This window comes from Oryctolagus cuniculus, chromosome 11 (assembly GCF_051225735.1).
Source record: "Oryctolagus cuniculus isolate XC-2025 breed Fujian yellow rabbit chromosome 11, ASM5122573v1, whole genome shotgun sequence".
In the NCBI taxonomy this organism is placed as follows: domain Eukaryota; kingdom Metazoa; phylum Chordata; class Mammalia; order Lagomorpha; family Leporidae; genus Oryctolagus; species Oryctolagus cuniculus.
In genome coordinates, this window is record NC_142877.1 from 27,328,761 (window position 1) to 27,354,818 (window position 26,058).

The 26,058-nt window shown below is 51.0% G+C and overlaps 1 protein-coding gene and 1 long non-coding RNA gene across 3 annotated transcripts; one reads left to right on the forward strand and one right to left on the reverse strand.

The window, feature by feature from the left end:
* Window positions 1–1,873: 1,873 nt before the first annotated feature.
* Window positions 1,874–6,475, forward strand: LOC138844321 (uncharacterized). The gene is made up of 2 exons (XR_011379958.2): window positions 1,874–2,053; window positions 5,191–6,475. It is a non-coding gene; the product is annotated as an uncharacterized LOC138844321 (long non-coding RNA).
* Window positions 5,846–23,938, reverse strand: LOC100350239 (signal-regulatory protein beta-1). Of its 2 annotated transcripts, none has more exons than XM_051845175.3 (6): window positions 23,793–23,938; window positions 19,245–19,598; window positions 10,951–11,265; window positions 8,940–9,254; window positions 8,334–8,433; window positions 5,846–5,982 (listed from the first exon to the last, which is right to left on the reverse strand). In XM_051845175.3, exons 1-6 carry the CDS (start codon window positions 23,866–23,868, stop codon window positions 5,874–5,876), a joined length of 1,269 nt encoding a protein of 422 aa, XP_051701135.2. In that variant the 5' UTR covers window positions 23,869–23,938; the 3' UTR covers window positions 5,846–5,873. The 2 variants fall into 2 exon arrangements, with proteins under 2 accessions (XP_051701135.2, XP_069908088.1); XM_070051987.2 differs by having other exon boundaries at window positions 8,334–8,436.
* Between the last annotated feature and the right edge of the window lie 2,120 nt (window positions 23,939–26,058).

Genomic DNA, 26,058 nt, shown 5'->3' on the forward strand with positions numbered 1-26,058 from the left:
GTAACAAGTAAAGCAAAGAAGTAAACGATGCGGCACGGCCTACGGAGAACACGGAGCAGGTTCAGGAGGGTGGGGCAGGCGGTGGTGAGGGCCGAGGGGGTGGGGGGGGGCTGAGGCAAGGTTTCACCTTGCAGCGAGCTGAGTAGCTGTAGCAAGGTGTTGAGCAGAGGAGGACAGCACTTGTCTCATTGAAAAGGAGCTGGGGTGGGCAGTGAGCCTATCCATCATGATGTCTGCATCCCATGTTGGAGGGTCTGGGTTCAAATCCCAGTTCCGGCTCCTGACTCTAGCTTCCTGCTGATGCTGATTTTGGGGGCAACCGTGACAGCTCAGGTGCTTGGATCCCTGCCACCCACGTGGGAGACTTGGGCTGAGTTCACAGCTGCCAGCTGTGGCTCTGTCCAGTCTTGGTCATTGCAGGCATTTGGGGAGTGAAGATTGGAGAGCACTCTGTCTGTCTGTCTGTCTCTCTCTCTCTCTCCCCCCCTTTCAAATAATTAAGTAGTTTTTTTTTTTTTTTAAAGTCTTCTTCCCTTGGCTATACTGAGAAGGAGTGAGAAAGGTGAACAAAGGAGACCAACAAGGAGCTCATTGCTGCCATCTGGGAAAGCGAGGATGGAGGGGGACTCTTGGCGGGGGTGTGGTGAGGAGTGGTCAGATTACGGATGTATTTTATTTATTTTTTTTAAAGATTTATTTATTTATTTATTTGAAAAGCAGAGTTACAGAGAGGGAGGGAGGGAGGGAGAGAGAGAGAGAGAGACTTTTATCTGCTAGTTCACTCCCCAAATGGCTACAATGGCCGGAGCTGCACCGATCCAAAGCCAAGAGCCTCTCCCAGGTCTCTCACGTGGGTGCAGGAGCCCAAGGACTTGGGCCATCTGCTGCTGCCTTCCCAGGCACATTAGCAGAGAGCTGGATTGGAAATGGAGCATCCAGGACTCAATCCGGCGCCCCTATAGGATGCTGGCACTGCAGGCGGCGGGTTTACCCCCTACGCCGCAGCGCTGGCCCCATGGATGTATTTTAAAGTGGAGTTATTTCCCGAGAGAAGGGAGGTGAGGAGGCAGAGGAGAGGCGTCAAAGGTGCCTCTTGGGTTTTCGACCCTGATAACCGGGGGAAGCAGGACAGTCAGTGGGGGAGCAGATCTGGGGGAGGATGGGCAGAGGGTCAGATTTTGCAATGTTGACCTTGAGGCATTGCTGGGTGTCCACGTGGAGCTACGGAGCAGGCAGTTGGAAATGAGATTCAAGCGAGAGGAGAGAGAAATGGAAGCTTCCTGGGGCTACTTTTCAATGGTACCTAAAGCCGCAGGACTGGACAGGAACATCACGGCGAGGAGCAGGGAGGTTGAGCCAGGCTGCCCGGGTTCAAATCCCAGTCAGGCTCTTAGCGGCTGTGCGACTCCGGGCAGCTTAATGAGTGTGTGCGTGTGAGTGAGTTTCCTCATTTGCAAAGTGAACATAATTATAGGGCAGGGTATGTCTCATCCAGTTGTTGCAAAATGAAAGTGAGGCAATCAGACCGCGTCTGGCTTGCAGTAACCTCTCAATATGTGTTAGCTGTCTGTTCATTCGCAACAGAGGTAATTTGCTTCATGATACCTGAGTGTCACTTAATTAAAAAATGTTTGAAAATGATCTCAATCTTAGGGGAAATTTGCAAGCATGGGACGAAGAACTCTGTAGAAACACCTGTGAGTGAATTGCGCGCGTGTTGCCTTTTACGTCCCTTGTCGTGGCCTGAATGTTAGCAGCCTCTCAAATGTGAGAGTGAAAGCCGGCAGCCACGGTGGTGGTGGTCAGGCAGTGTCTTAGGGAGGTGATTGAGTAACTAATAGCTTCATAAATGGCATTAATGCCTTCTAGGAAAGAGGCTTGTTGGGCTTTCCCGGCTGCCTGCTGCCATGGAGGATGCGGGAGCAGGCGCCGCGGTGGGAGCGGAGAGCAACCTCTCGCCAGTGAACCGGCCACGGCCTCAACTACCAGTTTCCAGCAAAACCCCCAGACCAGGAGAGCCAAGTTTCTGCTGCTTCCAGATGACCTAACTAAGGTACATGTTTTTCATAAAGCAGCCCAAATGGTCTGAATGTTTTATTTTTGAAATGTATCTATTTAGTTGATTGGAAAAGCAGAGAGAGAGAGAGAGAGCGAGCTTCCATTAACTGGTTCAGTCCCCAAAGGTCTACAACAGCCAGGACTGGGCCCGGCCAACGCCGGAAGCCAGGAGCTCCATCCCGACTGCCTGTGTGGGTGGCCCTGGAACCCTCATCACCTGCTGCCTCCCAGGATGTGAATTAGCAGGAAGCTGGAGTTGGAAGCAGAGCTGGGGCTGGAACCCAGGCACCCGATATGGGACGAGGGCGTCCTGAGTGGCAGCCTCACCCTTACGCCAATCCCGGCCCCGGGGCCAAACATTTCAGCGCGTGTTTCCGCAGCCAGGGCGATCCTGCCGCACGGCCACAGCATCACCCAACCAGGTGTGCGCCACCAGCGGCCTGGCCGCAGCCTCCCTCGGGCTTTGCCACTGCCCCACACGTACATCTTACAGAGGACCCCGTTGTGCTTCACTGCCGGGTCTCGTAGGTGCCTGTAACCCGGCACAGTTTCTCCTCCCTTTACGACACTGGGACTTCGCAGAGGGCAGGCCAGTTCTTGTGTAGAATGTCCCTCATCTGGATTGTTCTGGCACCTCCTCCTGATCAGAGCCAGGTTCTCTCTCTCTGTAACTCTTTCAAAGAAATAAATCCATAAATAAAATAAAAAAAAATGGGCTCTGCGTGGGAGACCTGGAAGAAGCTCCTGCCTCCTGCCTCCTGGCTTCAGATTGGCCCAGCTCTGGCCGCTGTGGTCTTTTGGGGGAGTGAACCAGCAGATGGAAGTCTCTCTCTCTCTCTCTCTCTCTCTCCCTCCCCCTAAGTAAAATACATCTTTTTTTTTTTTTTAAATGGGCTCTTGCAGAACATGTCCCTTCCTATCACTCCCCCCAGCTGCCCCAACCCCGTCACCTGCTGGGATTAGACAACACTCCCCGCCTCTGATGTATGTGAGAGTGGAAGGGGACAGGGAGGGAGCCAACACCGGGCCTCCGGGAAGAGCCCTACGACCTGCTCCCCCAAACCCAGGTCAAATTCGGAGGGACAAGAGAGTCAGGAGGATATCCTTCCTGCTGACCCAGCTCTCGGCGTCCCAGCCTGGCCCGGGAACGGAAGAGCTGAGCTGGGAATGGCTCAGGTCTCCTTGCAGAGTTTCTTGGGGCGTCAGAGCATCGATGCTAGGGGCACTTGTGGGGACCCACGGTCAAGGGCTGCCCACGGCGCTGGGCCTCCCATGTCTGTATGCACTGATGTCATGGAGGAGATTAAGTCCACGGAGAGAGCGCTTAAAACAGAAATCAGATTATGGGAAACAATCTATGCGTAGCTCTGTTTGCCTCCCTGGAATGCATGGTGGCCTGAGCGTTGCATTGTTTTATTTTGATCCCATCACCTACTCTGTTCAGGGTACAAAAGCCTTTCCCGCTCAGGTCGGCCGTGCCCCAAAAGGCAGCGCCTCTCAGGGGCTGTGCGGCCATCGCGGTGTGATTTCCGTGTCACTCGTGCTGGGCCTCTCCAGTCTCCAGTAAGGCCACTGAGAACCACGAGGGGGCGCCAGGAGGACGGGACAGGGAACCAGCGGGACGTTCCCAGCCCAGGCAGGTAGCAGATTCCCAGTAATTCAGACCACATTTAAAACTGATTTGTTGATATGCAAATGAAAAGTGTTCTACAATCTCGCCATCCTGACAGACACGCGCATTTCATCTTTCTGTTCCCTTTCCGCGCCAGGCCTGCGTGGGAACCGGTGCTGTACCGCAGCCCGGAGCTGCCTTGTGGCCCAGCGCTCCGGGCGGCATGGCGGGTGGAAAGGGAGGATCTGGATGCTTTAGTTCCGCTGCCTGGCTGCCCTGGCAACCAGCAGCATAGCCCCAGTGGCTCCAGAAATATCTCTCCTGCTCCGACCCCGCTCCTGAACCCCGGACGTCTGTCCCTCTGCCTGCTCCACTTGGCCCCTGGATGACGAACACGCGCTATATTTAACGCTCAGAACTGAGCTGTGAATTCCCACCACCGACTGCTTCTTCCACCTGTTCCACCTGTTTCCCTTTCTTCTCCATCGCGCAATCCATCCTCCCTGTGACCGTTCCGGTTCAGTCCCCACGCGAGGCTCCGTGGCCATGTTCAGGGTCTCCCCTACCCTCCCTCCCTTTAAGTCCTCGTCACCACACATCCTCACTGGCACCTCTGTGGCTCCCGTCCCGCCTCCTGGCTCAGGGCCTGGCTTTCCTCTCATCTCCCTACTGCACAGGAGTCAGGGTGATTTCTAAACATCCGAGCATCTTGCGATTTGTGCTGGACCAAGTCTCTAACGACTTCCGTTCCAGGATCTCTCCGGCTCCCGCCCATCACGCCAGCGCTGCCCTTTGTCCCACTGCTCAGACCCAGCCCCACTGTCCCCTTCCTGCCCTGGAACCTCCCAGGCCCTGTCCCACCGTAGGGCTTGGCACAATACGTTCCTCTAACAAGCAAGCATTTATTCGAGCTCTGTACAAGCCTGACACCAACTTCAGTGTCCCGCGTCCCGCCGTTCAGAAAGGCTTTCTCTGCCCTTCTTCCTAGCTGGCAGCCGCGTGGTTCCCGACCCCCGTGGAGAGCTGGGTCCTTGCAGTGCCATTATTTTGCGTATACTTTTATTTTCTTCGGAGCGCTCATCACATTTTTAATTCTTCCTCCTCCCTCGAGCCCTCACTGCCTCCCTTTCTTCTCCCTGAAGGTAGGGACCGCCGTGACCAGTGCTCACTCACGTTTGCTCCGTGTCTACGTGGAGTATGCACTCAGCCATCTGTGCGCAGTCAATGAAGGCGTCACCTTTGCAACGAGCAAATATTTATCTGGAAGTGCTGGGCTGGGCTTGCCTGGGACAGGGGCTCCTTCCTCAAAGGGCTAAAGCGCATTCATGCCCACGCCAGGGCTCCTCTGCTTGCTTCGCTTTTCTCTGGGCACCTGGGCCACTCTCCATGTCCTGCTTGAGGACTGATTTGGGGGGATGGAGAGCAAATGGCTTAAAACCGCCCATCCACCCTCTCTTGCCCTGCACACCCACATCAAAGCTCTTAAAGTGTTGCTCTCTTGTCTACTTGTTTGTCTACAGCACAATAAACATTCCTGCAGGCCCCCACCTGACACAGAAGCTACAACTCTGAAAAAAAACTTCCGTCTACCTGTAGGCACCCAACCTTCTCGTCCTGCTGCCTTCCCACGTCCCAGGTAACAGACATTTGGAATCTTGTGTTCATTGTTCCTTTGAAAAAATATGAGTTTTTAACATAGTCCTAAACACAGTGTACTGTTTAGCTTTACAGAAAGAATATCATTCTGGAACACATCTCCTGGGGCTTCTACCCTCCCACCAAGATTTTATTGCTAAGATTTGTCTGAATTACCATGCATGTGGTTCATTCATTTTTTAACCTCCTTAGAACATTCCCTTCTGTGATTGTAGTAAATGGATCGTCTATCATTCTATATATGCATATATGGGTCATTTTCAGGCTTTGCTAATTTTAAACAATTTAATTTTAAATTTAAAACAATTTTGCTAATTTTAAAATGCTACCAGGGATGTATGCATTTGTACATATCCCCTGGTGCGCATGTGCGAGAATTTCTTTGGGGCATAAGCCCAGAGCGGGAATGGCAGGTTGTAGGTGTGTGAATGTTCAACGCAACAAAGGGCTGAGCTGTGTTCCAGAGTCATGAGGTCCCTTCCGTGCCCACAGCGATGCAGGACAGGACCGGCTGCTCCTGGGACTTTTCCAGGGAACAAAGGGCCGCTCAGCGTGCTTTCCCCTTGCTTTTCCTGATGCCTCCGATTCCTGACGGGTTTGGGTGTCTCTTCTTGTTTACTGGCCGTATTTTCTTTAACTTCATCTCATTTGTGGGGCTGACAGACAAAAATGAAAAGCCCTCCATTGTTCATGATTAGAAGAATCAATATTATCAAAATGTCCATACTACCCGAATTGATGTATAGATTCAATGCAGTCATCATCCAAATACCAATGACATTCTTCACAGAATTAGAAAAAGCGATCCTACAATTCATATGAAAACATGAAATATCTAGGATTGTCAAAGCAATCTTGAATGATTAAAAACAAAGCTGGAGGTATCACAATACCAGATTTCCAGGCATACTACAGGGCTATTCTAACCAAAACAGCATGGTACAGCCATAAAAATAGACATGTGGACGAATGGAACAGAATAGAAACACCAGAAATAAATCCATGCATCTAAATCAACTTATCCTTGACAAAGGTGCTAAAACACTCCATGGAGAAAGGACAATCTTTTCAACAAATGATGTTGAGAAGACTGGATTTCCACATGCAGAAGTTTGAAGCACGACCCCTACCTTACACCCTATACAAAAACCAACTCAAAATGGATCAAAGCTCTAAATGTAAGACCTGAAACTGCAAAACTATTAGAGGAAAACTTAGGGGAAACACTCCAAGACATTGGCAAAGACCTCACAAGCACAGGTGATAAAAGCAAAAATAGACAAGTGGAATTATACCAAACTAAGAAGTTCCTGCACAGCAAAGGAAACCATCAACGGGGGGAAGAGACGACCAACAGAATGGGAAAAATATTGGCAAACTGTGCATCTGATACAGGATTAATATCCATACATACAGGAGCTCTTGACATTCAAGGGCAACAGACAAGTAACCCAGTTAATAAATGGGCAAAGGATCTGAACAGGTATTTTTCAAAGAAAGAAATACAAATGGCCTTTAAACACATGAAAAAATGCTCAGGATCTGTAGCCATCAGGAAAATACAAACAAAACCCACCACGAGGCATCATCTCACTGTAGTTAAAATGGCTATTATCAAAAAGTGAAAACAGAAGCGATTCTGGTCCGCATGCAGACAGAAGTGGATCCTAACACACTGCTGGTGGGAATGCAGAGTAGCGCAGCCGTCGTGGAAAAACGCTATGGCGAGTCCTCAAAACCCTAAAAACAGATCAGCCGTACCCTCCAGCTGTCCTACTTCTGGGAATATACTGCAGACGAAACGAAGCTGGCACAGGAAAGAGACCCCTGCACACCCATGTTTATTGCAGCCCAGTTCACAAGGGCAGCTGTGGAATCGACCTAGATGTCCATCAGGTGATGACTGGATAAAGACAATGTGGGTTGTATACGTGATGGTGTATGACTCAGCCATAAAAAGAAAGAACTCCTACATTTGCAACAGAGTGGTGAGCTGGAGCTCATTATGCTAAGTGCAATAAGCCAGACACGGGCAGACAAGTACCAAGTGCTTTCTCTCCTATGAGGAAGTTAATAGCCACACTGAATCAGAATGTGTGGCTGCCGTATTATTTGGTGGACAGATATTCATGAATCACACCCCAAACACGATGACGTGGTCCTCTCGCCTCGCTTTACGGGCTTTGCCACAGATCCCAGGTTGTGCAATGTTAATGCCTCCACCCCTGCTTTCAGGACACACAGTATGTTTGCACATGTCATACTTGCACATGAACCAAATATGGCAAGATTACAAATCCATGTGTGCTCGTTGAACTCTTCTTTATATTTTTCTGTGCCATCTGCAACACTTTATAATAAAAATAAAGGCAAAAGGCGCCAGGGAGCTGCACAGGTTCAATGGCAGAACTTCGGTGGGCACAATGGTTTTTCCTGGGGAGCCAGCAAGGCGTCCAGGTGGGAACCTGCCTTGCCTCTGCTGGGTGTCATGGTCAAGCTTGTGGACTCAGAGGCATGAGTCTTGACAGAAACTTCCTTCCCAGGGAGGGCGTTCGAGCCCGCCTCTCACTCTGACCTTTCCGATTCATGCTGTCACCTCCCATGGGGGCTGTGGGAGACCGGGAGGGCCAGCGGTGGAGCTACACGCATCGCGGCAGGTCCTCCTGACCGGGACAGGAGGGCAGGGCCTTCGTCTCTGGGGAGGGCTGCACCCCTAGGCCTGTGCCCTGCAGAGGAAGCAGGAAGCTGGCCCAGAGCCCTTGACCCCTCCAACACCACCTGGAGGGGTTGTCTTCGCATCCGCTCCCTCCCTCTCTCCGACTCCTGCCCAGACCAAGGGAGCCTGTATCTCTGGGCATCCTCAGGCGGAAGATGTGAGAGGCAGAGTGGAGGGCTGAAGGGACTGGGGGGGGGCAGCTCTGAGACCCTCGGGATTCATCACCTTTCAAGGTCGAGGGGAACTGGGAGCGCGCCTGGAAGCTCAACCCCTACCTGATTCCGCCCTTACCTGGAAGGGTGGCTCTTCCTGTAGGCATAGACAGCAGAGAGTGAAATCAGAGCAAGCACCTTCCAGCTGAGGAGGAGGGAGGCGCTGAATTCGGCGGCACCTGCTGGCAGAAAGCGATCAGGATGTACCTGATTCCTAGGCAGCCTGCATGCAGGCTCAGCCCCACGAGCATCTCAGGGAGTCACTTCATCCCTGTGAGCCTCAGTTTGCTCGTCTTTAAAATGGGGATGATAACATGTACTTTAGAAAACTGTATCCAACGAGAGCACCCAGGCAAAGCACCCAAGAGAATCTCAGTAACCGTCGAGAGTGGATGGCTTTGATGGGTGTGGGGGGGTGGGGGATATGGGGAACTGGGGAAAGGTGCTTCCTGCTGACTTAGTGGCTCGTGGGGGATCTGGTTGTCAGGATCCAGCGGTGGGATGGAAGCAGGGCGCACTGCTCTCTGGTACCTCCAGCCTAATGCTCTGAAGAGGAGGCCGTAACTGCTGTCCCATCTCGCAGATGAGAAAGCTGAGCTTCAGGAAGGGGAAGTGATGGCGAGCAGAGCAGAACCAGCGTCTGAACGGGCCCCGCGTGTCCCTTGGTTACGGGATTCCCACTCACCCATGCTCGCTCGCGCTTCTCCAACCTCGCTCAGCCGCCGGCTGGCCTGGACCAGCACCTGCGCCTCCTGCCCCACCTGGCAGGTGACTCTGTCATCCCGCAGCTCGGAGGTGCTGACCAGGATGTGGCAGTCTTTGCTGAAGGTGCCGTCCGGGTTGGGGGTGGAGCCCGGAGCCTCGGAGGTCTGTACGCATGCGCTCCTCGGCAGCCAGGCGACGCGCAGGTCTTTGGGGTAAAACCCTTGCACATGGCAGGTGAGGACGGAGGCCTGCAGTTCTGGGATGCGGTGTGCTGAGATGGTCACCGTGGGCACCACTGGAACGACAACCCTGCCTGTGTCACCTTCCTCCTGCACGACCCCTTTGGGGACACCCATGCCCTTAGAGGCATCCTCTGGCTCTCGGAATAGGGCAGGGAACAAAGCCAGGGCTGCCCCTGCCTTGCAAAGCTCCCACTCTGCTGGGGGCACAAGGAGGAGACAGCGGTCACCACCCCACCAACCCCCCGACCAGGGGCCCCAAGAGCCTCGGACAAGACCACCGCCTGTCTCTGGAGGAGCACGGGGTTTCCGGAGGAAGCAACTTCGAGCAGAAGTTCGAAGCTGAACCGGAGTTAACTACACGGGGTAGATTGTACTCTCCAAAAAGGGGGGCGCCAAGCCCACCAGATGCTCCAGAACATCTCCCCTCCCCATCAGAGGGGCCCTCTTTCTGCTGCCTTGGACAGTGGGATGTAGCAGGGAACGGCCCTGGGTGACAGCTGAGGCTGGGTCGTGGAGGTGGGTGTGGCTTTCGCCTGGCTCTGTCTCCCCGGGAACACAGCCACCGAGATGACAGCCGGCACGAGGGCCAGGCATGGGAGTCCCGGGGGATCCCAGTCTCTGACTGGTCCAGCTCAGGCCGAGCTGTCAGGGGGCAGAGCCAAGCCATCCCTGCTCAGCCCTGTCACAGTTCCCAGCCTGCCGAATCCACGAGCACGCTCGTCGTGGGCTCTGGAATGCACGTGGAGCAGGGGAGGAGACGTGGGGCTGATTGGTTCCATGGCCCTCAAAGCCGGAACAACACGAGAAAGGGCTTGGGGGCGGGCAGGCTGTTGGGGCGCTGGGAGCGGGTGGGGGCAGGGAGGGCATGGCGGAGGCCCTGAGCTGAGCTCAGCACAGTCCAGGGACTTTGGCTGCATGCAGTCAGAGCTAGGAGGGGGGTACATGTAGCTTGCATTGCTCCTTCCCCCGATGCCAGGGTGGGTTCTGGAAGCATGGCCCAAGGGCAGTGACTGGCAGCAAAGCGATGGTGGCATGGTGGTTAGGACAATGGTGTTGGGATTCCAGATGGAGACCTTGAGTGGGAGAAACCTCCTGGCTGCAGCCTAGAAATTCTGTGTGATCTGGTCCCCATCCCCCTGGCTCCAGCCTCTTCCTCTCCCAAGCACCCGACTTCTCCCCATGCTGGCCTCCTCACTTCTTGCTCTCTACCCCCACCCCACCCCATACCACAGGGCCTTTGCACACACCCTGTTTCCTCTATCTTGAACACACTTCTTTTTGCTTGGCTTCATGCCTTAGCTCAAACTTCACTTCTACAAAAAGGCGTTTCCCAAGTGAGCTGGATTTCCCATTTCCCTCGGTTTCAACAATCTGTTCTTTCCCCTCTTGGCAAACGCTATCACTGTAGAATTGCTTATGTCGTGGCTGACGGGGGTCACGTGACTGCAAACTCAGCGAGGCAGAGCCAGGCCTGCTGTGCTTCCTGTGGGTTCCCCGAGCACCGGGGCAGTCACTCAACAAGCACCCACAGAAAGTAGGAATGGACTTCCGCCTCCCAGAGATGCTTCCAGAGGGAAGGGAGTTCTGGGAGGAAAGGCCCCGAGCAGGGCGTTGTGTGGGCGGAGGATGGCGGTGTGGAACAGGGACCCTGGCACCCACCTCCCTGGGGGTTGTGGGGAGTGAGTGGGAGGATGCAGGTGATGCGCCCCTGGGGTCGGGGGTGGCTGTGGGGGGGGGGTGGGGGCTTACCTTGCAGGAACTGGGAGATGTTCACGTGCTCCCGGAGCGGGCTCTGCAGCTCACTGTGGGCCACCTGGCAGGTGATCTGGGAGTGGAGGGAGGAGAGGGACAGGGACACCAGCACGGTGCTGGTGACGCTGTAGGAAGAGGCACCTGGCGGTGACAGGACTTGAGTCTCCAAGGCCGGGAGCTCCGTGCCGTTTTCAAACCATCTCATGCTTATGTTTCCGGGGAAGAAGCCGGCCGACGTGCAGGTGATGTTCACTCTTTGGCCTGGGCTAGCCCTGGTGCCGGGGCCGGAAACCTGCGGAGGAGAGGGCTTAGCTGCTTTGGTCAAGGCAAAGGCAGAGAGGAGGAGAGAGAGGAGGGAGAGAAACGAAGACAGTGAGTGACTCTCCGTGCGGGCCTCGCCCTGCTGGACCTCCCGCCCAGTCCACTGAGGGGCCTCCCCGACCTGGCCTCTCACTCAGAGGCCAGACCCCCGGGGTCCCACGAAGATGCAGATCTGACCTTGGCACTTCCTGTCCCCCTCCCTCCCCAAAGCACACTGTCACAAGGTCCTGCAACGCCTGTCACAAACAGCGCCTCTCAGCAGATCCTTAATTTTGTCTCCTTGCAAACAGTTCAGATCAACTGTTTTGAATTATTTTGTCTGATTCTTTGGGCATGGCTCTCTGTGTTTTCAAATAACATAGACTGCTATTTCTCAAATGTTTAGCTTTACATATTAGGGGTAGACCTACTACTATGGACGATAATGATTTAGCTCGTATGTCTCCCTTCCTGCCAGCTACGCATGCTCTGATCATAGAGACATAATTTTTTATTTTATGAGTATTCAATATTTATATTATTAAAACCATATGAGTATTGTTCACAATTGGGCCATGAAATACTCTACGGTATAGTCTTTTGTTTTCCCAGGGTTCTTAATCGCCTCCTTATTTGCATTTGCTTAGTTTCCTATGAACAAACTCATCCCCAAACTTTCTGTCTGCTAATTGTTGTAGTGACTTCAGTTTGGGGTACATGAATAGCTGGGGGAACACAAAGATTTTTCAGGGAGGTGTACAGGCTTGGATTAAAAAGAACTTTTTATTATAATTTTTAAATAAACACAAAAATAGAGTGAAAACACTCATCATGGGACTTTAACAACTAGCAACAAAGGGCTGATCTTGTTCATCATACTTCTACCATCCATTATATATTTGTGTATATTTAATCTATACAACCTAAGGTTTTGATACCAACATATTATGGAAATTATTTTTATGATCAATGAATTAATACACCCATTATTTCACAGTTAAGCCTTTTTAGCTTAAAGTACCCAACATCTATTTTCTGAGCAAATTTCTAGTATATGATACCACAGTATTAACTTGCATAGTCCTCATGCTGTCCGTCATTAGCACTCTAATTCTGGGGCTGGCCCTGGGGGCAGTGGGTTAAGCTGCATCCCGCATCAGCATCCACTGTGGGAATGCCAGCGTGAGTCCTGGCTGCTCTGCTTCCAGTCCAGCTCTCTGTTAATGCACCTGAGAGGGAAGAAGAAGTGGCCCAAGTCCTTGGGTCCCTGCCACCTATGTGGGACACTGGGACAGAGTTTTGGATTTCTGGCTTCAGCCTGGCCCAGCTCTGACCTATACAGCCATTAGGGGAGCAAACCAGCGAATGAAAGCTCTCTCTCTCTCTCTCTCTCTCTCTATCTCTTATTCTCTCTCTGTCACTCTGCCTTTCAAATACAATGAATCTATATCTCTACACTTAATTCTCCATAACCGCACTTTGGCCTGCTTGGACCTCCATCTCCCCGTTCCCCCATTCAATTCTGTTTCTGTGTATTTGAGGATGTTTTTCCATGGCCTTTAGAGTCCATATAGATAGAGAAATTAAAAACAGAGGAGCCACACGATCCAGCAACTCCTCTTCTGGAGATGAAGTCACCACCTTGTCGAGATCTTTGCCCCGGGGCTCATTGCAGTCCCATTCACAGTAGTGAGTGTCTGTCAGCAGGTGCGCAGTAAAGGCATCAGGGCGCAAGCACACAGCCTTGAAAAGAAGATCCTGCCATTTGGACAACAGATAAAGGCAGTGGGCATTGTGCTCAGTGAAATAAGTCACACATGGGGCTACTTCAGGCAAATAGCAGACATTCCTTCTTTTCTTTCCTAACTCCTTCAGCACATATGTCCAAGAGTAAGAATTCTTTTAAAAATCAAAATACCATTATTATACTTAACATTTCATAATAATTATTTGTTAGCTTTTAAATTTTCCTGCTCGTCTCATCAGTATACTTTTATAGCTGGTTTGAATTAGGATCCAAGTAGCATCCATGTATTACATTCTGCTGTTGCTTCCCAAACCTTTTACTCTCTTTTCATAAAGGAATTCTTCTTCTCTCTTTTTCCTGGTCAGTTCTTTGTTGGAGAAAACAGATCTTTGAGTGTGCAGACTTTCCCATGTTCTGTACTGATCCCCAGGGTTTTCCACCTGGATTGAGCTCCAGTTTCCTGCAGGGACCATGACACACTCACGCACCCTTCACTGAGCGTCTGATTCTGCCACTCGCTACTGGAGTTCTTTGCATTCAATCCTGTCTCATGAGCCGCTTCTCAGTGAACCCAAGCTAAAACTCCATGCTTTAAAGTCCCTTGAACTACTTCATCTCCATGTGGTTACTACTTCATCTCCATGTGGTCAAGGCATAATGAGATTAACTACTTTCATTTTAGACTTAGTAATTTAGATTTTGAAATTTTTCTCATTTTGGATTTTGTTTATTAATTATTGAAAATATGTGTTTACAGAATCAGAACTTAAGTAAGGCATATTCAGAGAAGTTGAGCATTCACCTCTGTCTCTTCCACCCTCTTTCTTCCCTTCATTATAACTAAGCATTTTTTTTTTTAAGATTTATCTATGGGGCTGGTGCTGTGGCATAATGGGTACAGCCACTGCCTGCAGTACCGGCATCCCACATGGTCACTGGTTCTAATCCCAGCTGCTGCACTTCTGATCCAGCTCTCTGCCATGGCCTGGGAAAGCAGCAGAAGATGGCCCAAGTCCTTTGGTCCCTGCACCCACCTGAGAGACCTGGAAGAAGCTCCCGGCTCTTGGCTTCGGATCAGCCCAGCTCTCACTGTTGCTGCCATGTGGGAAGTGGACCAGTAAATGGAAGACCTCTCTCTCTCTCTGCCTCTGCATCTCTGTAACTCTGCCTTTCAATACATCTTTTAAAAAGATTTATGTGTATATTTAAAAGGCAGAATTACAGAGAGAGATCTTCTATCTGCTGGTTCACTCCCTAAGTGGCTGCAAGGGCCAGAAGTGGGCTGATCAGAAGCCAGGAGCCAGTATCTCTATCTGGGTCTCCCACATGGGTGTGAGGGCCCAAGCATTCTCCTCTGCTTTCCCAGGTGCATTAGCAGGGAGCGGGATCAGAAGTGGAGCAGCCAGGACTCGAACCAGCACTCTTATGGGATGCCGGCACTACAGGCAGTGGCTATAGGGGCTACACATTTAAAAGTAGATTTTGGTTTATGCTTCTTTTTTAAAAATGTGAGAAAAAAATATACGCTTGTACAAGAGCACTTCAAAAGATGCATGGAAAAATGGAATTAAAAGATCAATTTATTTTGATGCAAACATTTTTGAAACCTCTGCATAGTTTGCTCACATACAAAAAGAACTTTTTGAAGACCCTTCATATGCATGGATTTTCAAAAGTTTTTTGTTCCCAGATAAACTTACCTTTAATCCCATTTGCCATGAACTTTAAACAGTGCCCCCACATTTTCACCCTTTTTAACACAGAACTCCAGGTTGTGTCAGTGTGAGTGATTCCTGTTGTCATCTTTGAGCCTATTAGTGCTCTTTAATGTCGTATCTGTTATTGGTCCTCCCCAGTCTAGTTTTCCTGCTAGACTTTGCAGCCTTTATCTTCAAAGCTCACTGAGGGTCTTTTTTATATTTCCTGTGCATCAGCTTTACGTAGTTCCTCTAGAATGTGCACATATAATAAGAGCGTAGAATGTGTACATACACTAATGTCCTCGTGTGCTAATTCTACACTTGCTCTTAGCCAACAGGCAGAGCTGCAATCTCGTGTGCTAATTCTCTCGCCTGTCTTCCCTGGTTAGGTTTCCAAAGGCTGACTTTTTTTTTTCTCATTATGAATCACACTTGCTGCCATTTCCCTGCCTGCTGGTCTCGCGTTGTGTGCCAGCTCTGGAGAATTTGACCTCGTTGGGTTTGGATGTTTTGCATCTCTGTGAGTGTGCTTGGGCTTGCTTTGGGACATGGTTAAATGGCCTGCGAGCAGTTCGACCTCACGCCTAAGCTTTGTGCGTCAGGATCGCCGCATCACTTAGTCTGGGCCTAATTCCTTCCCCTCTGAGGCAGAAACGCTCTGCGTACCCTACCCGATGGTGAGGATCTTCACTCAGGTTGCTAGGCACGGGTGCTGTTCTTGCTCCTGTATGAGGGCCAGGATTTCTTCTCCTGGGCCTCAGGTAGCTTCCACACGTGCAGACACTTCACCCCTCCACTCAACACCAAGGGAGACCTTCTAAAGATCTCGGAGTTCTGTGTGCGAATCTCCCTGCTCTGCCATGCTCGCCTGGCAAACCCTAGCCACTCTGACCTACATCCACTTCCACTTTCTTCTTACCTACTCAGCAAGGCCTCCAGGATCCTCCCTTCCTGCCTGCCGGCCTTGAAGCTTCCGCAGGGAGTAACCTGGGGCAATCCTAGTGGTCACCAATTTGCTTCCCACCTTGCAGGGATCACTATGCTTGGTTGCCTGGTGTCCAGTGTCTTGTCCACCATTGCTTCAAATACTGTGCCTAGAGTTTTGTGGGCAAATGAATGTAGTGCTTGTCACTATTTTGGTAAAAGTTGTCCTAAGTATTTGATTTAATTTTTCTATAACGGTATATGTTCATCTTTCCCATTATATCTTCTAACTGGATAAATGTTACAGATTTCTGTTCCTTGATTTGACAACTTTCTATGTTACTAAGTCATCTTATTGTTTGTAATAGCTCAATGTCAATGTTATTAAGTTTTCCAGATACCATATTATCTGCAAACAGAAATAAGCTTTTTCATTTATTTGAAAGGCAGAATTGACAGAGAGAGAGAGACAGATTGATTTTTCTACCCACTAGTTCATTCCCCAAATACCCACAACAGCCAGGGCTGGGGCAGGTTGAAGTCAGGAGGCAGAAACTCCATGCAGATCTCACACATGGTGGGAGGAAGCCAAATACTTTGGCTATCACCTGCTGCCTTCCCAGGTGCATTAGCAGGAAGCTGGCCAGGGAGCAGAGCCGGCAGAACTCCAGCTGGCACTGTGATATGGGACACAGGCAGCCTAAGCAGTGGCTCAACGTGCTGTGCCCCAACCCCCATCCCGAGAGAGAGTTTTTCCATTTTCTTTACAATCCTTATACATTTTGTTGCTTTCTCCTTCTAAAAGCATTGGCTAATATTTCAACACAATATTAAATAACAGTAGGCAAGAGTTTGAAGGCTATTTGAATATTCTACCAATTCTATCTTTTTGTGATGTCCTATTAAGTCCCTCAGTCTTCCTGGGTGGCCCATTGGTCATTTCTGGACCTCCCATATGTTGTCTTGAAATCTCCAATCCCTTATTCCTAGTTCCCATTCTCACTTTGTCTTGCTTTAGCTCCTATTGTGATCAAGCATAAAGGGTGCATGGAAGTCAGTTCTCGGTGATTTTGTCAACACCATAGATAAGCTAGGTATAGCATTGAGTTTGGAAACAATTTTCCGAGAACACTGAAGGTATTATTCCTGCCTTGTAGGGTCTGATTTTGCCCTTGGATATCTCATACTGATCTCATTCGCAATGCCTTTTGTACAATTTGGTTTTTATTTTTAAGTCTTTTTAAAAAAGATTTATTTATTTGAGAGGCAGAGTTACAGACAGAGAGAGGAAGAGACAGAGAGAGAGAGAGAGAGGAGAGGTCTTCGATCTAATGGTTCACTCCTCAAATGGCAGCAATGGCTGGAGCTAGACTAACCTGAAGCCAGGAGCCAGGCGGTTCTTCCAGGTCTCCCACATGAGTGTAGGGGCCCAAGCACTTGGGCCATCCTCCAGGCCATTAGCAAGGAGCTGGGTTGGAAGTGGAGCAGCTGGGATTTGAACAGGCGCCCATATGGGATGCCGGTACCACAGGCAGAGACTTAGTTTACTATGCCACAGCAACAGCCCCTTATTTTCAGTTCTTCAAAATTGTATGACCTTCACTTTGACCCAAAAGACTGCCTACCATTCTCTGTTTCTTCATGGCTCTGAGGTGTTAACATTTTAAAGATTCAAATGCTGCTATATGTTTATATGGTTCTGCCAGAGCAAATTATCACATTCAGTTTTTAAAAGAAAAAAGATCCTGATTATTAATTCATCAGTACAAAGAGGCATGAACTGACGTCTCTGCTTCTCGGGATTCCTTTTGACAGTGCTATTTACAGTCTCTGTCTTCAGCCACGATCGCATCCGTCAGGCCCAGATTCAGGAACTTGCAGAAATGAAGGCCAAGATTTAAGAAATAGATCATAAATTCTACATAAAAATGCGGTTCTTGGGACCAGAACTTCTTGTGGCATAGTAGGCTAAGCCTTTGCCTGTGATGCCGGCGACCGCGTGAGCTCTGGTTTGAGTCCCAGCTGCTCTGCTTCCGATGCAGCTCCCTGCTATTGTGCTTGGGAAAGCAGTGGAGGATGGCCCGGGTGCTTGGGCTCCTGCACCCGCGTGGGAGACACAGAGGGAGCTCCTGGCTCCTGGTTTCCACCTGGTTTGACCTCAGCAATTGCAGCCATTTGGGGAGTGAACCAGCAGGTAGCAGATCTGTCTGTCTCTCCTCCTGTCTCTGTCAGTCTCCCTTTCAAATAAATAAAAATTGAATATTGAAAAAGGAAATGCTTTTAAAAATTTAATGCTTATACTTTCCTACCTTAACAATTCTATCATTCATATTGATGAGCAAGGACAAAGCCTTAGATCTATTTTGGCCTCTCACCTGTGCGCCTGGGAGCAGGCCCCCAACTTCCTGCCACCTTCTTCAGCAGGCTCAGCCCTGCCCTGCCTCACCTGTTGGCCATACCACCATCTTAAGGTCCAGCCATTAGCCAAAACCCTCCCCACTGTCTTAAGAGTCCAGCCTTAGTCCAAACCCTCTCAAACCACACCCTATCTTGAGGGATCAGCCACTAGCCCAAGCTCTCCCTCTTCTCAAAAGCTCAGCCTTAGCCCAGACCCCACCACGCTCTCCCAGGATAAGCTGCTGGTGTGTGGGAGCAGGGGCTCTGTGCCCATGCATTCACCAGGGATGAGTCCTCTCAGGCGGTGAACAAACCTGTTCTAGCTGTGAGTCCGTGTTCTGTCTCCTCTTTGTCTTGCTCTCCTATCCTACACAGATCATATGGGAGTCTGCGGCTTCACGCCTGTAGGTTTATATTTTAAGTTTAAATGAAATATCCTGAAACTGATGATGTACCCTAATATGATTATCATGTAGCGAGCAATCTCAGGTAGGTGTTTTACGTTTACAAACACATTAATGTGTAATCTTCATGACCAACCTATGAGATCAATACTATCCCTGTCTTATTTTTAAAAAAGATTAATTTATTTATATCCAAAGGAAGAGTTAGAGAGAGAGAGAGAGAATCTTCCATCTGCTGGTTCACTCCCTAAACAGTTGCAATGGCCAGGGTTGGACTGGGCTGAAGCCAGGAACCAGGAGTTTCTTCCGGGTCTCCTGCATGGGAGCAAGGGCCCAAGCACTTGGACTAGCCTCCACTGTTTTTCCAGGTGCATTAGCAGAGAGCTGGACCAGGAGTGGAGCAGCCAGGACTCGAACGGGCTCCCCTAAGGGATGATGGCACTGCAGGTGGCGGCTCAACTTGCTACACACAGTGCCGCCCCCTCCCTATCTTACAGATGAGCAAACCAAGGCATAGAGAAGTTGAGAAACTCATTAAGGTCACTCAGCGGCAGTGCTAGCCGGTGAATCCAGGCCGCCCGGCCCTGCAGTCCTGCTTTTTTCCCTGGTCCTCTCAGTCTGTTCTGTGGGTCTAAGCTGGAAGGTTGCAGAGGGCTAGGAATCTGTGGATTATTTCCACTCTGCTTCATCACTGTGAGCTCCCAGTTTCTAGCCTCAAAGTGGGCCCACGGCTTAGCCAAGGGGGTACCCTCTGGCTGAGCTATGGACTTGTGATTCGTTACAGAACAACGGGCTGGATTTCTAGGGGTCTGGACTCACCACGCACAGACACCTGCGTGCCTCCTCCAGACTTAATCTCCACGTCATAGGCACCCATCTTCTGGAACTTGACGCAGTAGTAGGTGCCAGCGTCTGCAGTGGTGACGTCATGGATGCGGATGGAAAAGTCCGTATTGTTTCGCATTGTGGTGTCTGAGACATTTGTGGCTCGGGGGTAGTGGCCTCCCTTGAAGCTGTAGATCATCTTCCGGTTTGGGCCAGCCCCCCTGAACCACTGCATGGGCCCCACGGGCAGCAGGGTGTTTATGGTGCAGTGCAGGGTGACCGAGTTTCCAGTGGAGACCGACACCCGCTTCTGAAGCTGAGTCACCTGCAGCGCCTCCTTTGCCGCCACTGCTGGGGGGAAACAGGATTCAGTTCCAAGACCCCTGCCCTGGCTCAGCAGGGGCTGAGGCTGGGGTCCAGGCGCTTGGGTCCAACCTGCAGGTGCAGCTCCTCGATTCTCTCTGTCCCTCTGGTGTATCAGCTTCTAGGAGGGACAAATTGCTGGAGAGCAACGCAGAGACAGTTCAGACAGGCTGTGCAAAGGTACAGACAGGGAAGGAGATATGAAAAGATGTCCCGGAACCTCAGTCAAACAAGGAGATGCATATTTAAAGCAGAAGCTAAATGCTAAAGTCCACAGTAGACTAGCTGGAGAAGTTAAAAAGCAATGCACGCAGTTCTTGGCACATGAAACATGAGCACACCTCAGGGTACAGCGACAGAGTGGGGTCGGTACTGAGGCAGGAGCTGGGGAGAATGGAAGAGCCAAAGCCCCTAGAATCAGCCCTGAGCACACATGCATATACAGATTTGCCAGAGGGCCCGGGGGCAGCTTATGTCCATGGCAGAAAGCTACATGGAAGAAAGCCAACAACACTCTGAAAAAGTGGCTGTCCCCAGGGAACGGGATGGGGCTGGAGACTTGGTTAATTACTTATACATTTCTCCCCGGTTTGGGTCATTTGTCAACAAGCTTGTAATGCAATAAAAGTTAAAAATTATCTTCCTTCTGGACCCTGGGAGCATGCCCTGTTTTCAGAATGCCAACTTGGAAAAATGAGAGACTTTGCCAGGTCTCAGGGTGGGCAAGGATGTGGGAAGCAGCTCTCCCACGCACTGGGGGCGAGAACATAAATTGGCCAATGTGGTAGGTGCAAAGTGGCAGGCCGGCGCGTGGCTCAATAGGCTAATCCTCCACCTTGCGGCGCCGGCACACCGGGTTCTAGTCCCGGTCGGGAGCCGGATTCTGTCCCAGTTGCCCCTCTTCCAGGCCAGCTCTCTGCTGTGGCCCGGGAGTGCAGTGGAGGATGGCCCAAGTGCTTGGGCCCTGCACCCTATGGGAGACCAGGGTAAGTACCTGGCTCCTGCCTTCAGATCAGCATGGTGCGCTGGCCGCAGCGCGCCGGCTGTGGCGGCCATTGGAGGGTGAACCAATGGCAAAAGGAAGACCTTTCTCTCTGTCTCTCTCTCTCACTGTCCACTCTGCCTGTCAAAAAATAAAAAAATAAATAATAAAAAAAAGATGCAAAGTGGCATTACAGTCAGGACCTTGGGTGACTTGTGCCCTTGATACACCCATGTCTTAAACAAGCAGAGGACACAAGACTGAGTGAATCGGTTTTGGTCCGAAATGCTCAAAACGGGGCACCTGTGCATTGCTTTTGCTTCTATGCGGCGTGTGTTGAGACAATGTATTGCTAACACTGAGACAGACTTATTTCACAGGGAAATTCTGTGTTTCAAAATGCACACATACACTTTGACTTAATTCCTCTTCTAGAGACTTCTTTGAAGGAAATGTCAGAGGACGATGAGCTCATTGTGTGAAGGAATGGTGATGACAGTACTTACAATACAGAAAATTTGATTCAAGGCACGGGTCCAAGAACAAATCCGGAGTAGTTAGATAAACAATGGTACAACAGCATAATGAACAAACTACGTAGCTGTTAAGATAATGATGGTAAAATATATATAGGGGATGTATTGATAGTGTAGACACACATACACACATCAGCAAAAAAGGCCCTGATTTGAAGAATAATAAAGCATCATATTTAGTGTGATTCTGATTTTGTTGAAAAATTCACTAGATATGGAGGTAGCACAGTGGAGAGGTTAGAAAGGGTTAAAAAGTACTCCTTTGATTGGGTTTTGATTCCTCCTCCGTTGCTTATTTGAGATTTGACCTTGAGAAAATTCCCGAATCTCTCGGAGCCCCCTATTTCCCGTTGCTACAATATACACAACGTGAGGAATTGTATACATTGTGGTTCATGGTAAGTTTGCAGTTTTGTTGAGAAACTCAACCTTGGGAACCCTTGAGAACCACTCAGGACCCCGCCGGGCTCACAGAAGGGCTTCTGTGGGAGGGGCTCCCCCTGCTGGCCGGGAGTCCAGCTGCTGAGGTCCTGGCCTGGGCATCTGGCCCACCTGGGCTCAGGTGCATGCTTCAGCCCCGCCAGAGAACTCGCTCCCTCCCCTGCTTTCTGTTTCTTCTTCAACCAGGCAGGTTTGATCATTCCTGTGCCCCTGGCTGCTGTGAGCATTAAAGACACACAGTGGGTGCTGTAATGGCCGAATCTGTAGAGCCATTACGACGATTTTTCTTACTGTGTATTCGGGGGGTGGGGAGAGGGGAGAGAAAGCGAGCAAGCTCTCAACAGCTGACTCACTCTCCAAATGCCAAGCGGTCCTGCGCAATCCAGGTCTCCCACAGGGTGACAAGAACCCAGTCACTGAGCCATTTCCGCTGCCTCCTAGGGTCTGCATTAGCAGGAAGCTGAAGCTGGGAAATGAACCCAAGCACCCCAATGTGAGACGGAGGTGTTCTAACTCCTAGGCTAAATGCCTACTTCCAGGGTCATTTAAAAATATATGGCCTATGCATTTTATTATTTTAAAGATTTATTTTATTTATTTGAAAAGCAGAGTTACAGAGAAACAGAGGGAGATACACACACACACACACACACAGAGAGAGAGAGAGAGAGAGAGAGAGAGAGAGAGAATCTTCTGACTGTTGGTTCACTCCCCCTGCTGGCCCAGGCTGAAGCCAGGATCCAGGACTGTCATCAAGGTCTCCCACATGGGTGCAGGGACCCAAGCCCTTGGGCCATCTTCTGCTGCTTTCCAAGGCACATTAGCCAGGGGCTGGATCTGAAATGGAGTAGCCGAGACTTGAACCAGCCCTCATATGGGATGCCAGCATCGCGCATTGCAGGCAGCAGCTTAATCTGTTGTGCCACAATGCCGGCCCCTCCGGGCCCATTTTTACATGTTTGTATTTGCAGTTCCTGAACCCTGGAAGACTATAACAGCGATGCTTCTGGGTGCTGCATAGTATTCTCAACACTTCACTGTGTCACCGAATGCATTTCATTTTCACCACAACCTTACAAAAAAGTGTTATTATTCATCCCAATTTCACAGGCAAGAGAACTCGAGCAGAGAGAAGTGTAGTAAGTTGCTCAAACAGTGAACAAGTGATGAAACTTGAATTTGAACCCAGGCAGGCAGGTTTTCACTGGTTTTCTAGTTGGTGCCTCCCCTGAGATGCTAACACAGCTGGGAAGAGAAGGTGCCTCTCTTCTCCTGCCAGCCCAGCCCAGCTCTTCGTGGAATGGAATAGTCAGCAGGAGAAACGCCCACATTAAGGACATAATCTTAGCGTGCTGAGCTTCTGGGAGATGTAACAGTCTAAAAAGCACCTTTGCCTGTTCTGTTTTGTTTTTTAAAAATTTATTTACCTATTAGAAAGGCAGAGTTATGGAGAGAGAGAGAGAGAGAGAGAGAGAGAGATCTTCCATCTGCTGTTTCGCTCCCCAAATGGCTGTAACAGCTATGACTGAGCCAGGCTGAGGCCAGGAGCTTCTTCTGGGTCTCCCACATAGGTGCAGGGACCCAAGCACTTGGGCCATCTTCTCCTGCTTTCCCAGGTGCATTAGCAGGGAGCTGGATTGGACGTGGAGCAGCTGGGACTTGAACCGGCACCCATATGGGATGCCGGCACTGCAGGTCAGGGCTTTAACCCGCTATGCCACAGCGCCTGCCCCTACCTGTTTGTTTGTTTTTTCCTTAAGGGTCTACACTGTATGGACAGAGCCCATTATTCTCTCTCTTTCTCTACTCAGCTACCAAAACACACCTTGACCAGGGCAGCCCGGCCTCCCAGGGGCTAGGTCTTTAGCTGGACCCAGGAGCCAGATGTTGCACCTGCACCCCTTCCCTCAGGATGGAACCAGGTCCTGCAGTCAAGCCCCAGGGGTCACAGAGCCTCAGAGGGCAGGCAAAGGGACGGTGGCTTGGGCACTCTGGTGGGCTAAATCCTGTCTGGACCTGGATGTGAGAGGAAAGGACCCCTCCAGTCAGGGGGCAATTTAGGGACAAAAGAAACCATTTAGGGAAATGTTTTACGGCAAAGGGCAGTGAGGACACAGGCCCTGGAGCAGAGGTCCTCCAGCCCCCTGGCCACGGGGAAGCAGCACAGCCAGTCGGGGAGCACCCCTACACTGTGGGGCCACGGAGGGTGGAGGCGCTCACCTGTGAGTCCCAGCAGCAGAGGCGGCAGCAGCAGGCATGGCAGGGGCAGGCAAGGCTGAAGGGCTGGGCTCGGCATCCTGGTGGGCCCTGGAAGCCGCTCTGTCCCGAATCTGGGCTTTGTGGACAGACACAAAGCTTTGTCTCCCGTGATACAAGAGGAAGTGACTGTGGGATGGGAGGAAGTGGCGGCGAGGTGACAATAGTTCCCGTTTCTAAGTTGTAAAATAGGAATCAGAGATGAGCTGAGATGTTACTGGTACGAAGGGCAGTGCCCCCAGTCCTTAGGCACTGCCACTGGACCCTCACTCCTTGCCCGGGCTGTGGGCGGCCCTTCCTCCTCCAGCCCAGGGATGTGGCTGGGTGTGTTCAGCCTTGTGTGACAGTTGAACACCTGGGTTCAAGTGAGTTGCACAGGTGGAATCAGGAGGCAGGCTCCTGGGCACGGGGCCCCCGGTGCTGGGGCCTGTTCTTTCCGTTCCATCGGCCCTGGTGGTCAAAAGTGCCAGTGGCCATGTCTGAAGGGGACCCTGTGTGTGCAGAACGCACTTTGGTGAGCAGGGAGTTGGGTCTTGGGAGGGGGTGGTGGTTTCTGCTTAAGAGGGCGGAGGAGGCCTGGGGTCTTAAGAGGGTGGAGGTGGGGCAGGGTCTCAGCATGTTCATCTCGCAGGCAGGAGGAGGGAGCCGATGCCCTTTATGACTGTCCCGGATGTGAGGCTGGGGCAGGAGAGACTCCCACACCAAGCGTGTGCCTCCTCCTCTTTTACTTCTGAGCAGCCACAGGCCCCACATGACCACGTCCAGGGCCTCTGGCTTCTGCCCCAGTGTCCATGCGCCTCTGTGACCCGGTCTCCCCACTGCTCCCAGCCACTGCCTCCTCCTCACCGTAGGCTGGCCCAGAGCCACAGGGCAAGTCGGAGATGGGGTTGAGCCGCTCTGCATCACGATGTTTCCAGTCCCCTCCCCACCCCCACTCGGGACACACGTTAGCCTGTTTCCTACTGCTGGGCAACGCAACCCCAGAGACCAGGTGAGTTGTAAGAGAAAAGCTCTATTTCGGCAGTGGATTTGCAGGTCCAAGGTCAAAGGGCTGTGTCTGGCGATGGCCTTCTTGCTGGCAGAGCGCTGAGGTGGCACAGGGTATCACATGGTGACAGTCAGGGAGCGTGTGTGAAAGTATATGAGTGTGTGTGTGTGTGAGAGTATGTGAATGCGTGTGAGGTGAGTGTGTGTGAGGTGAGTGTGAATGTGTGTGAAAGTATGTGAGTGTGTGTGAATGTGAGTGTGAATGTGTGTCAGAGTGAGTGTGAGATTGAGTATGTGATTGTGTAAGAGTGTGTGAGTATAGGTGAGTGTGAGTGTGTGTGAGCACGTGTGTGTGAATGTGTGAGAATATGTGTGAATGTGTGAGTGTGAGTGTGTGACTCTGCATGTGAGAGAGTAGGGGAATGTGACAGTGTGTGAGTGTCAGAGTGGGGGTGTGAGACTGAGTGTGTGATTGTGTAAGGGTGTGTGTGTGTGAGTGTAGGTGAGTGTACAGGTGGCAGGGACCTGGCCACTTGAGCCATCACTACCACCCCCAGGGTGTGCACTAGCGGGAAGCTGCCGTCAGGAGCCAGGTAGTCCAGCGTGGGACGCAGGTGTATTAGCTGGCGTCTGCACTGTGGGGTCCAGCATCCACCCTCGCGCCCCTCACCCTCAGAGCCTTTCGTCTCCACACCTCTGTGTCTCAGTGTGTTCGGGCTGCTGTAACAAAACGCCATAGCCCAGGTGGCTCACAACCCACAGGATGCACCCTCAGAGTTCTGGGGGCTGGGGAGCCCAAGGTGAAGGCATCAGTGGGTGCTGAGGACCCACCTTCTGGCTCAGAGACGGCCCTGGTCTCACCGTGTCCTCTCGTGGCAGAAGGGGCAGGGAATTCTCTGGGGTCTCTGTTATAAGAGCACTATTTCCACTCATGAGGACTCCACCCTCATGACGTAAGGCCTACCAAAGGCTCCCATCTCCTAAAAACATCACGTGGGGCATTAGGATCTAACATAGGAATTTGGGGGAACACAAACAATCTGACTCTCTCTCTCTCTCATCTCTGGCTCCATGGTCATCTTGGGCTTTCCATTTGCCTCTTAGTCTTTCCCTGGTTCAATCTTATCCTCACACTGTAGCTGGCCGAGGGGTACCTTTAAAAGAGAAATCTGAGTATGCCACTCTCTGTAGTTTCCAACTGCTATTAAAATAAAATATTCTGGGGGCTGGCGCTGCTGCTTAG

Coding starts and splice junctions, on each gene's coding strand:
- LOC100350239 (XM_070051987.2), bottom strand. CDS start 23,868: ATGCCGAGCCCAGCCCTTCAGCCTTGCCTGCCCCTGCCATGCCTGCTG. Junction 8,437..8,939: donor AGAAGCGCGAGCGAGCATGG/GTGAGTGGGAAT, acceptor GCTTTCTGCCAG/CAGGTGCCGCCGAATTCAGC. Junction 5,983..8,333: donor AGGAAGAGCCACCCTTCCAG/GTAAGGGCGGAA, acceptor TTTGTCTGTCAG/CCCCACAAATGAGATGAAGT.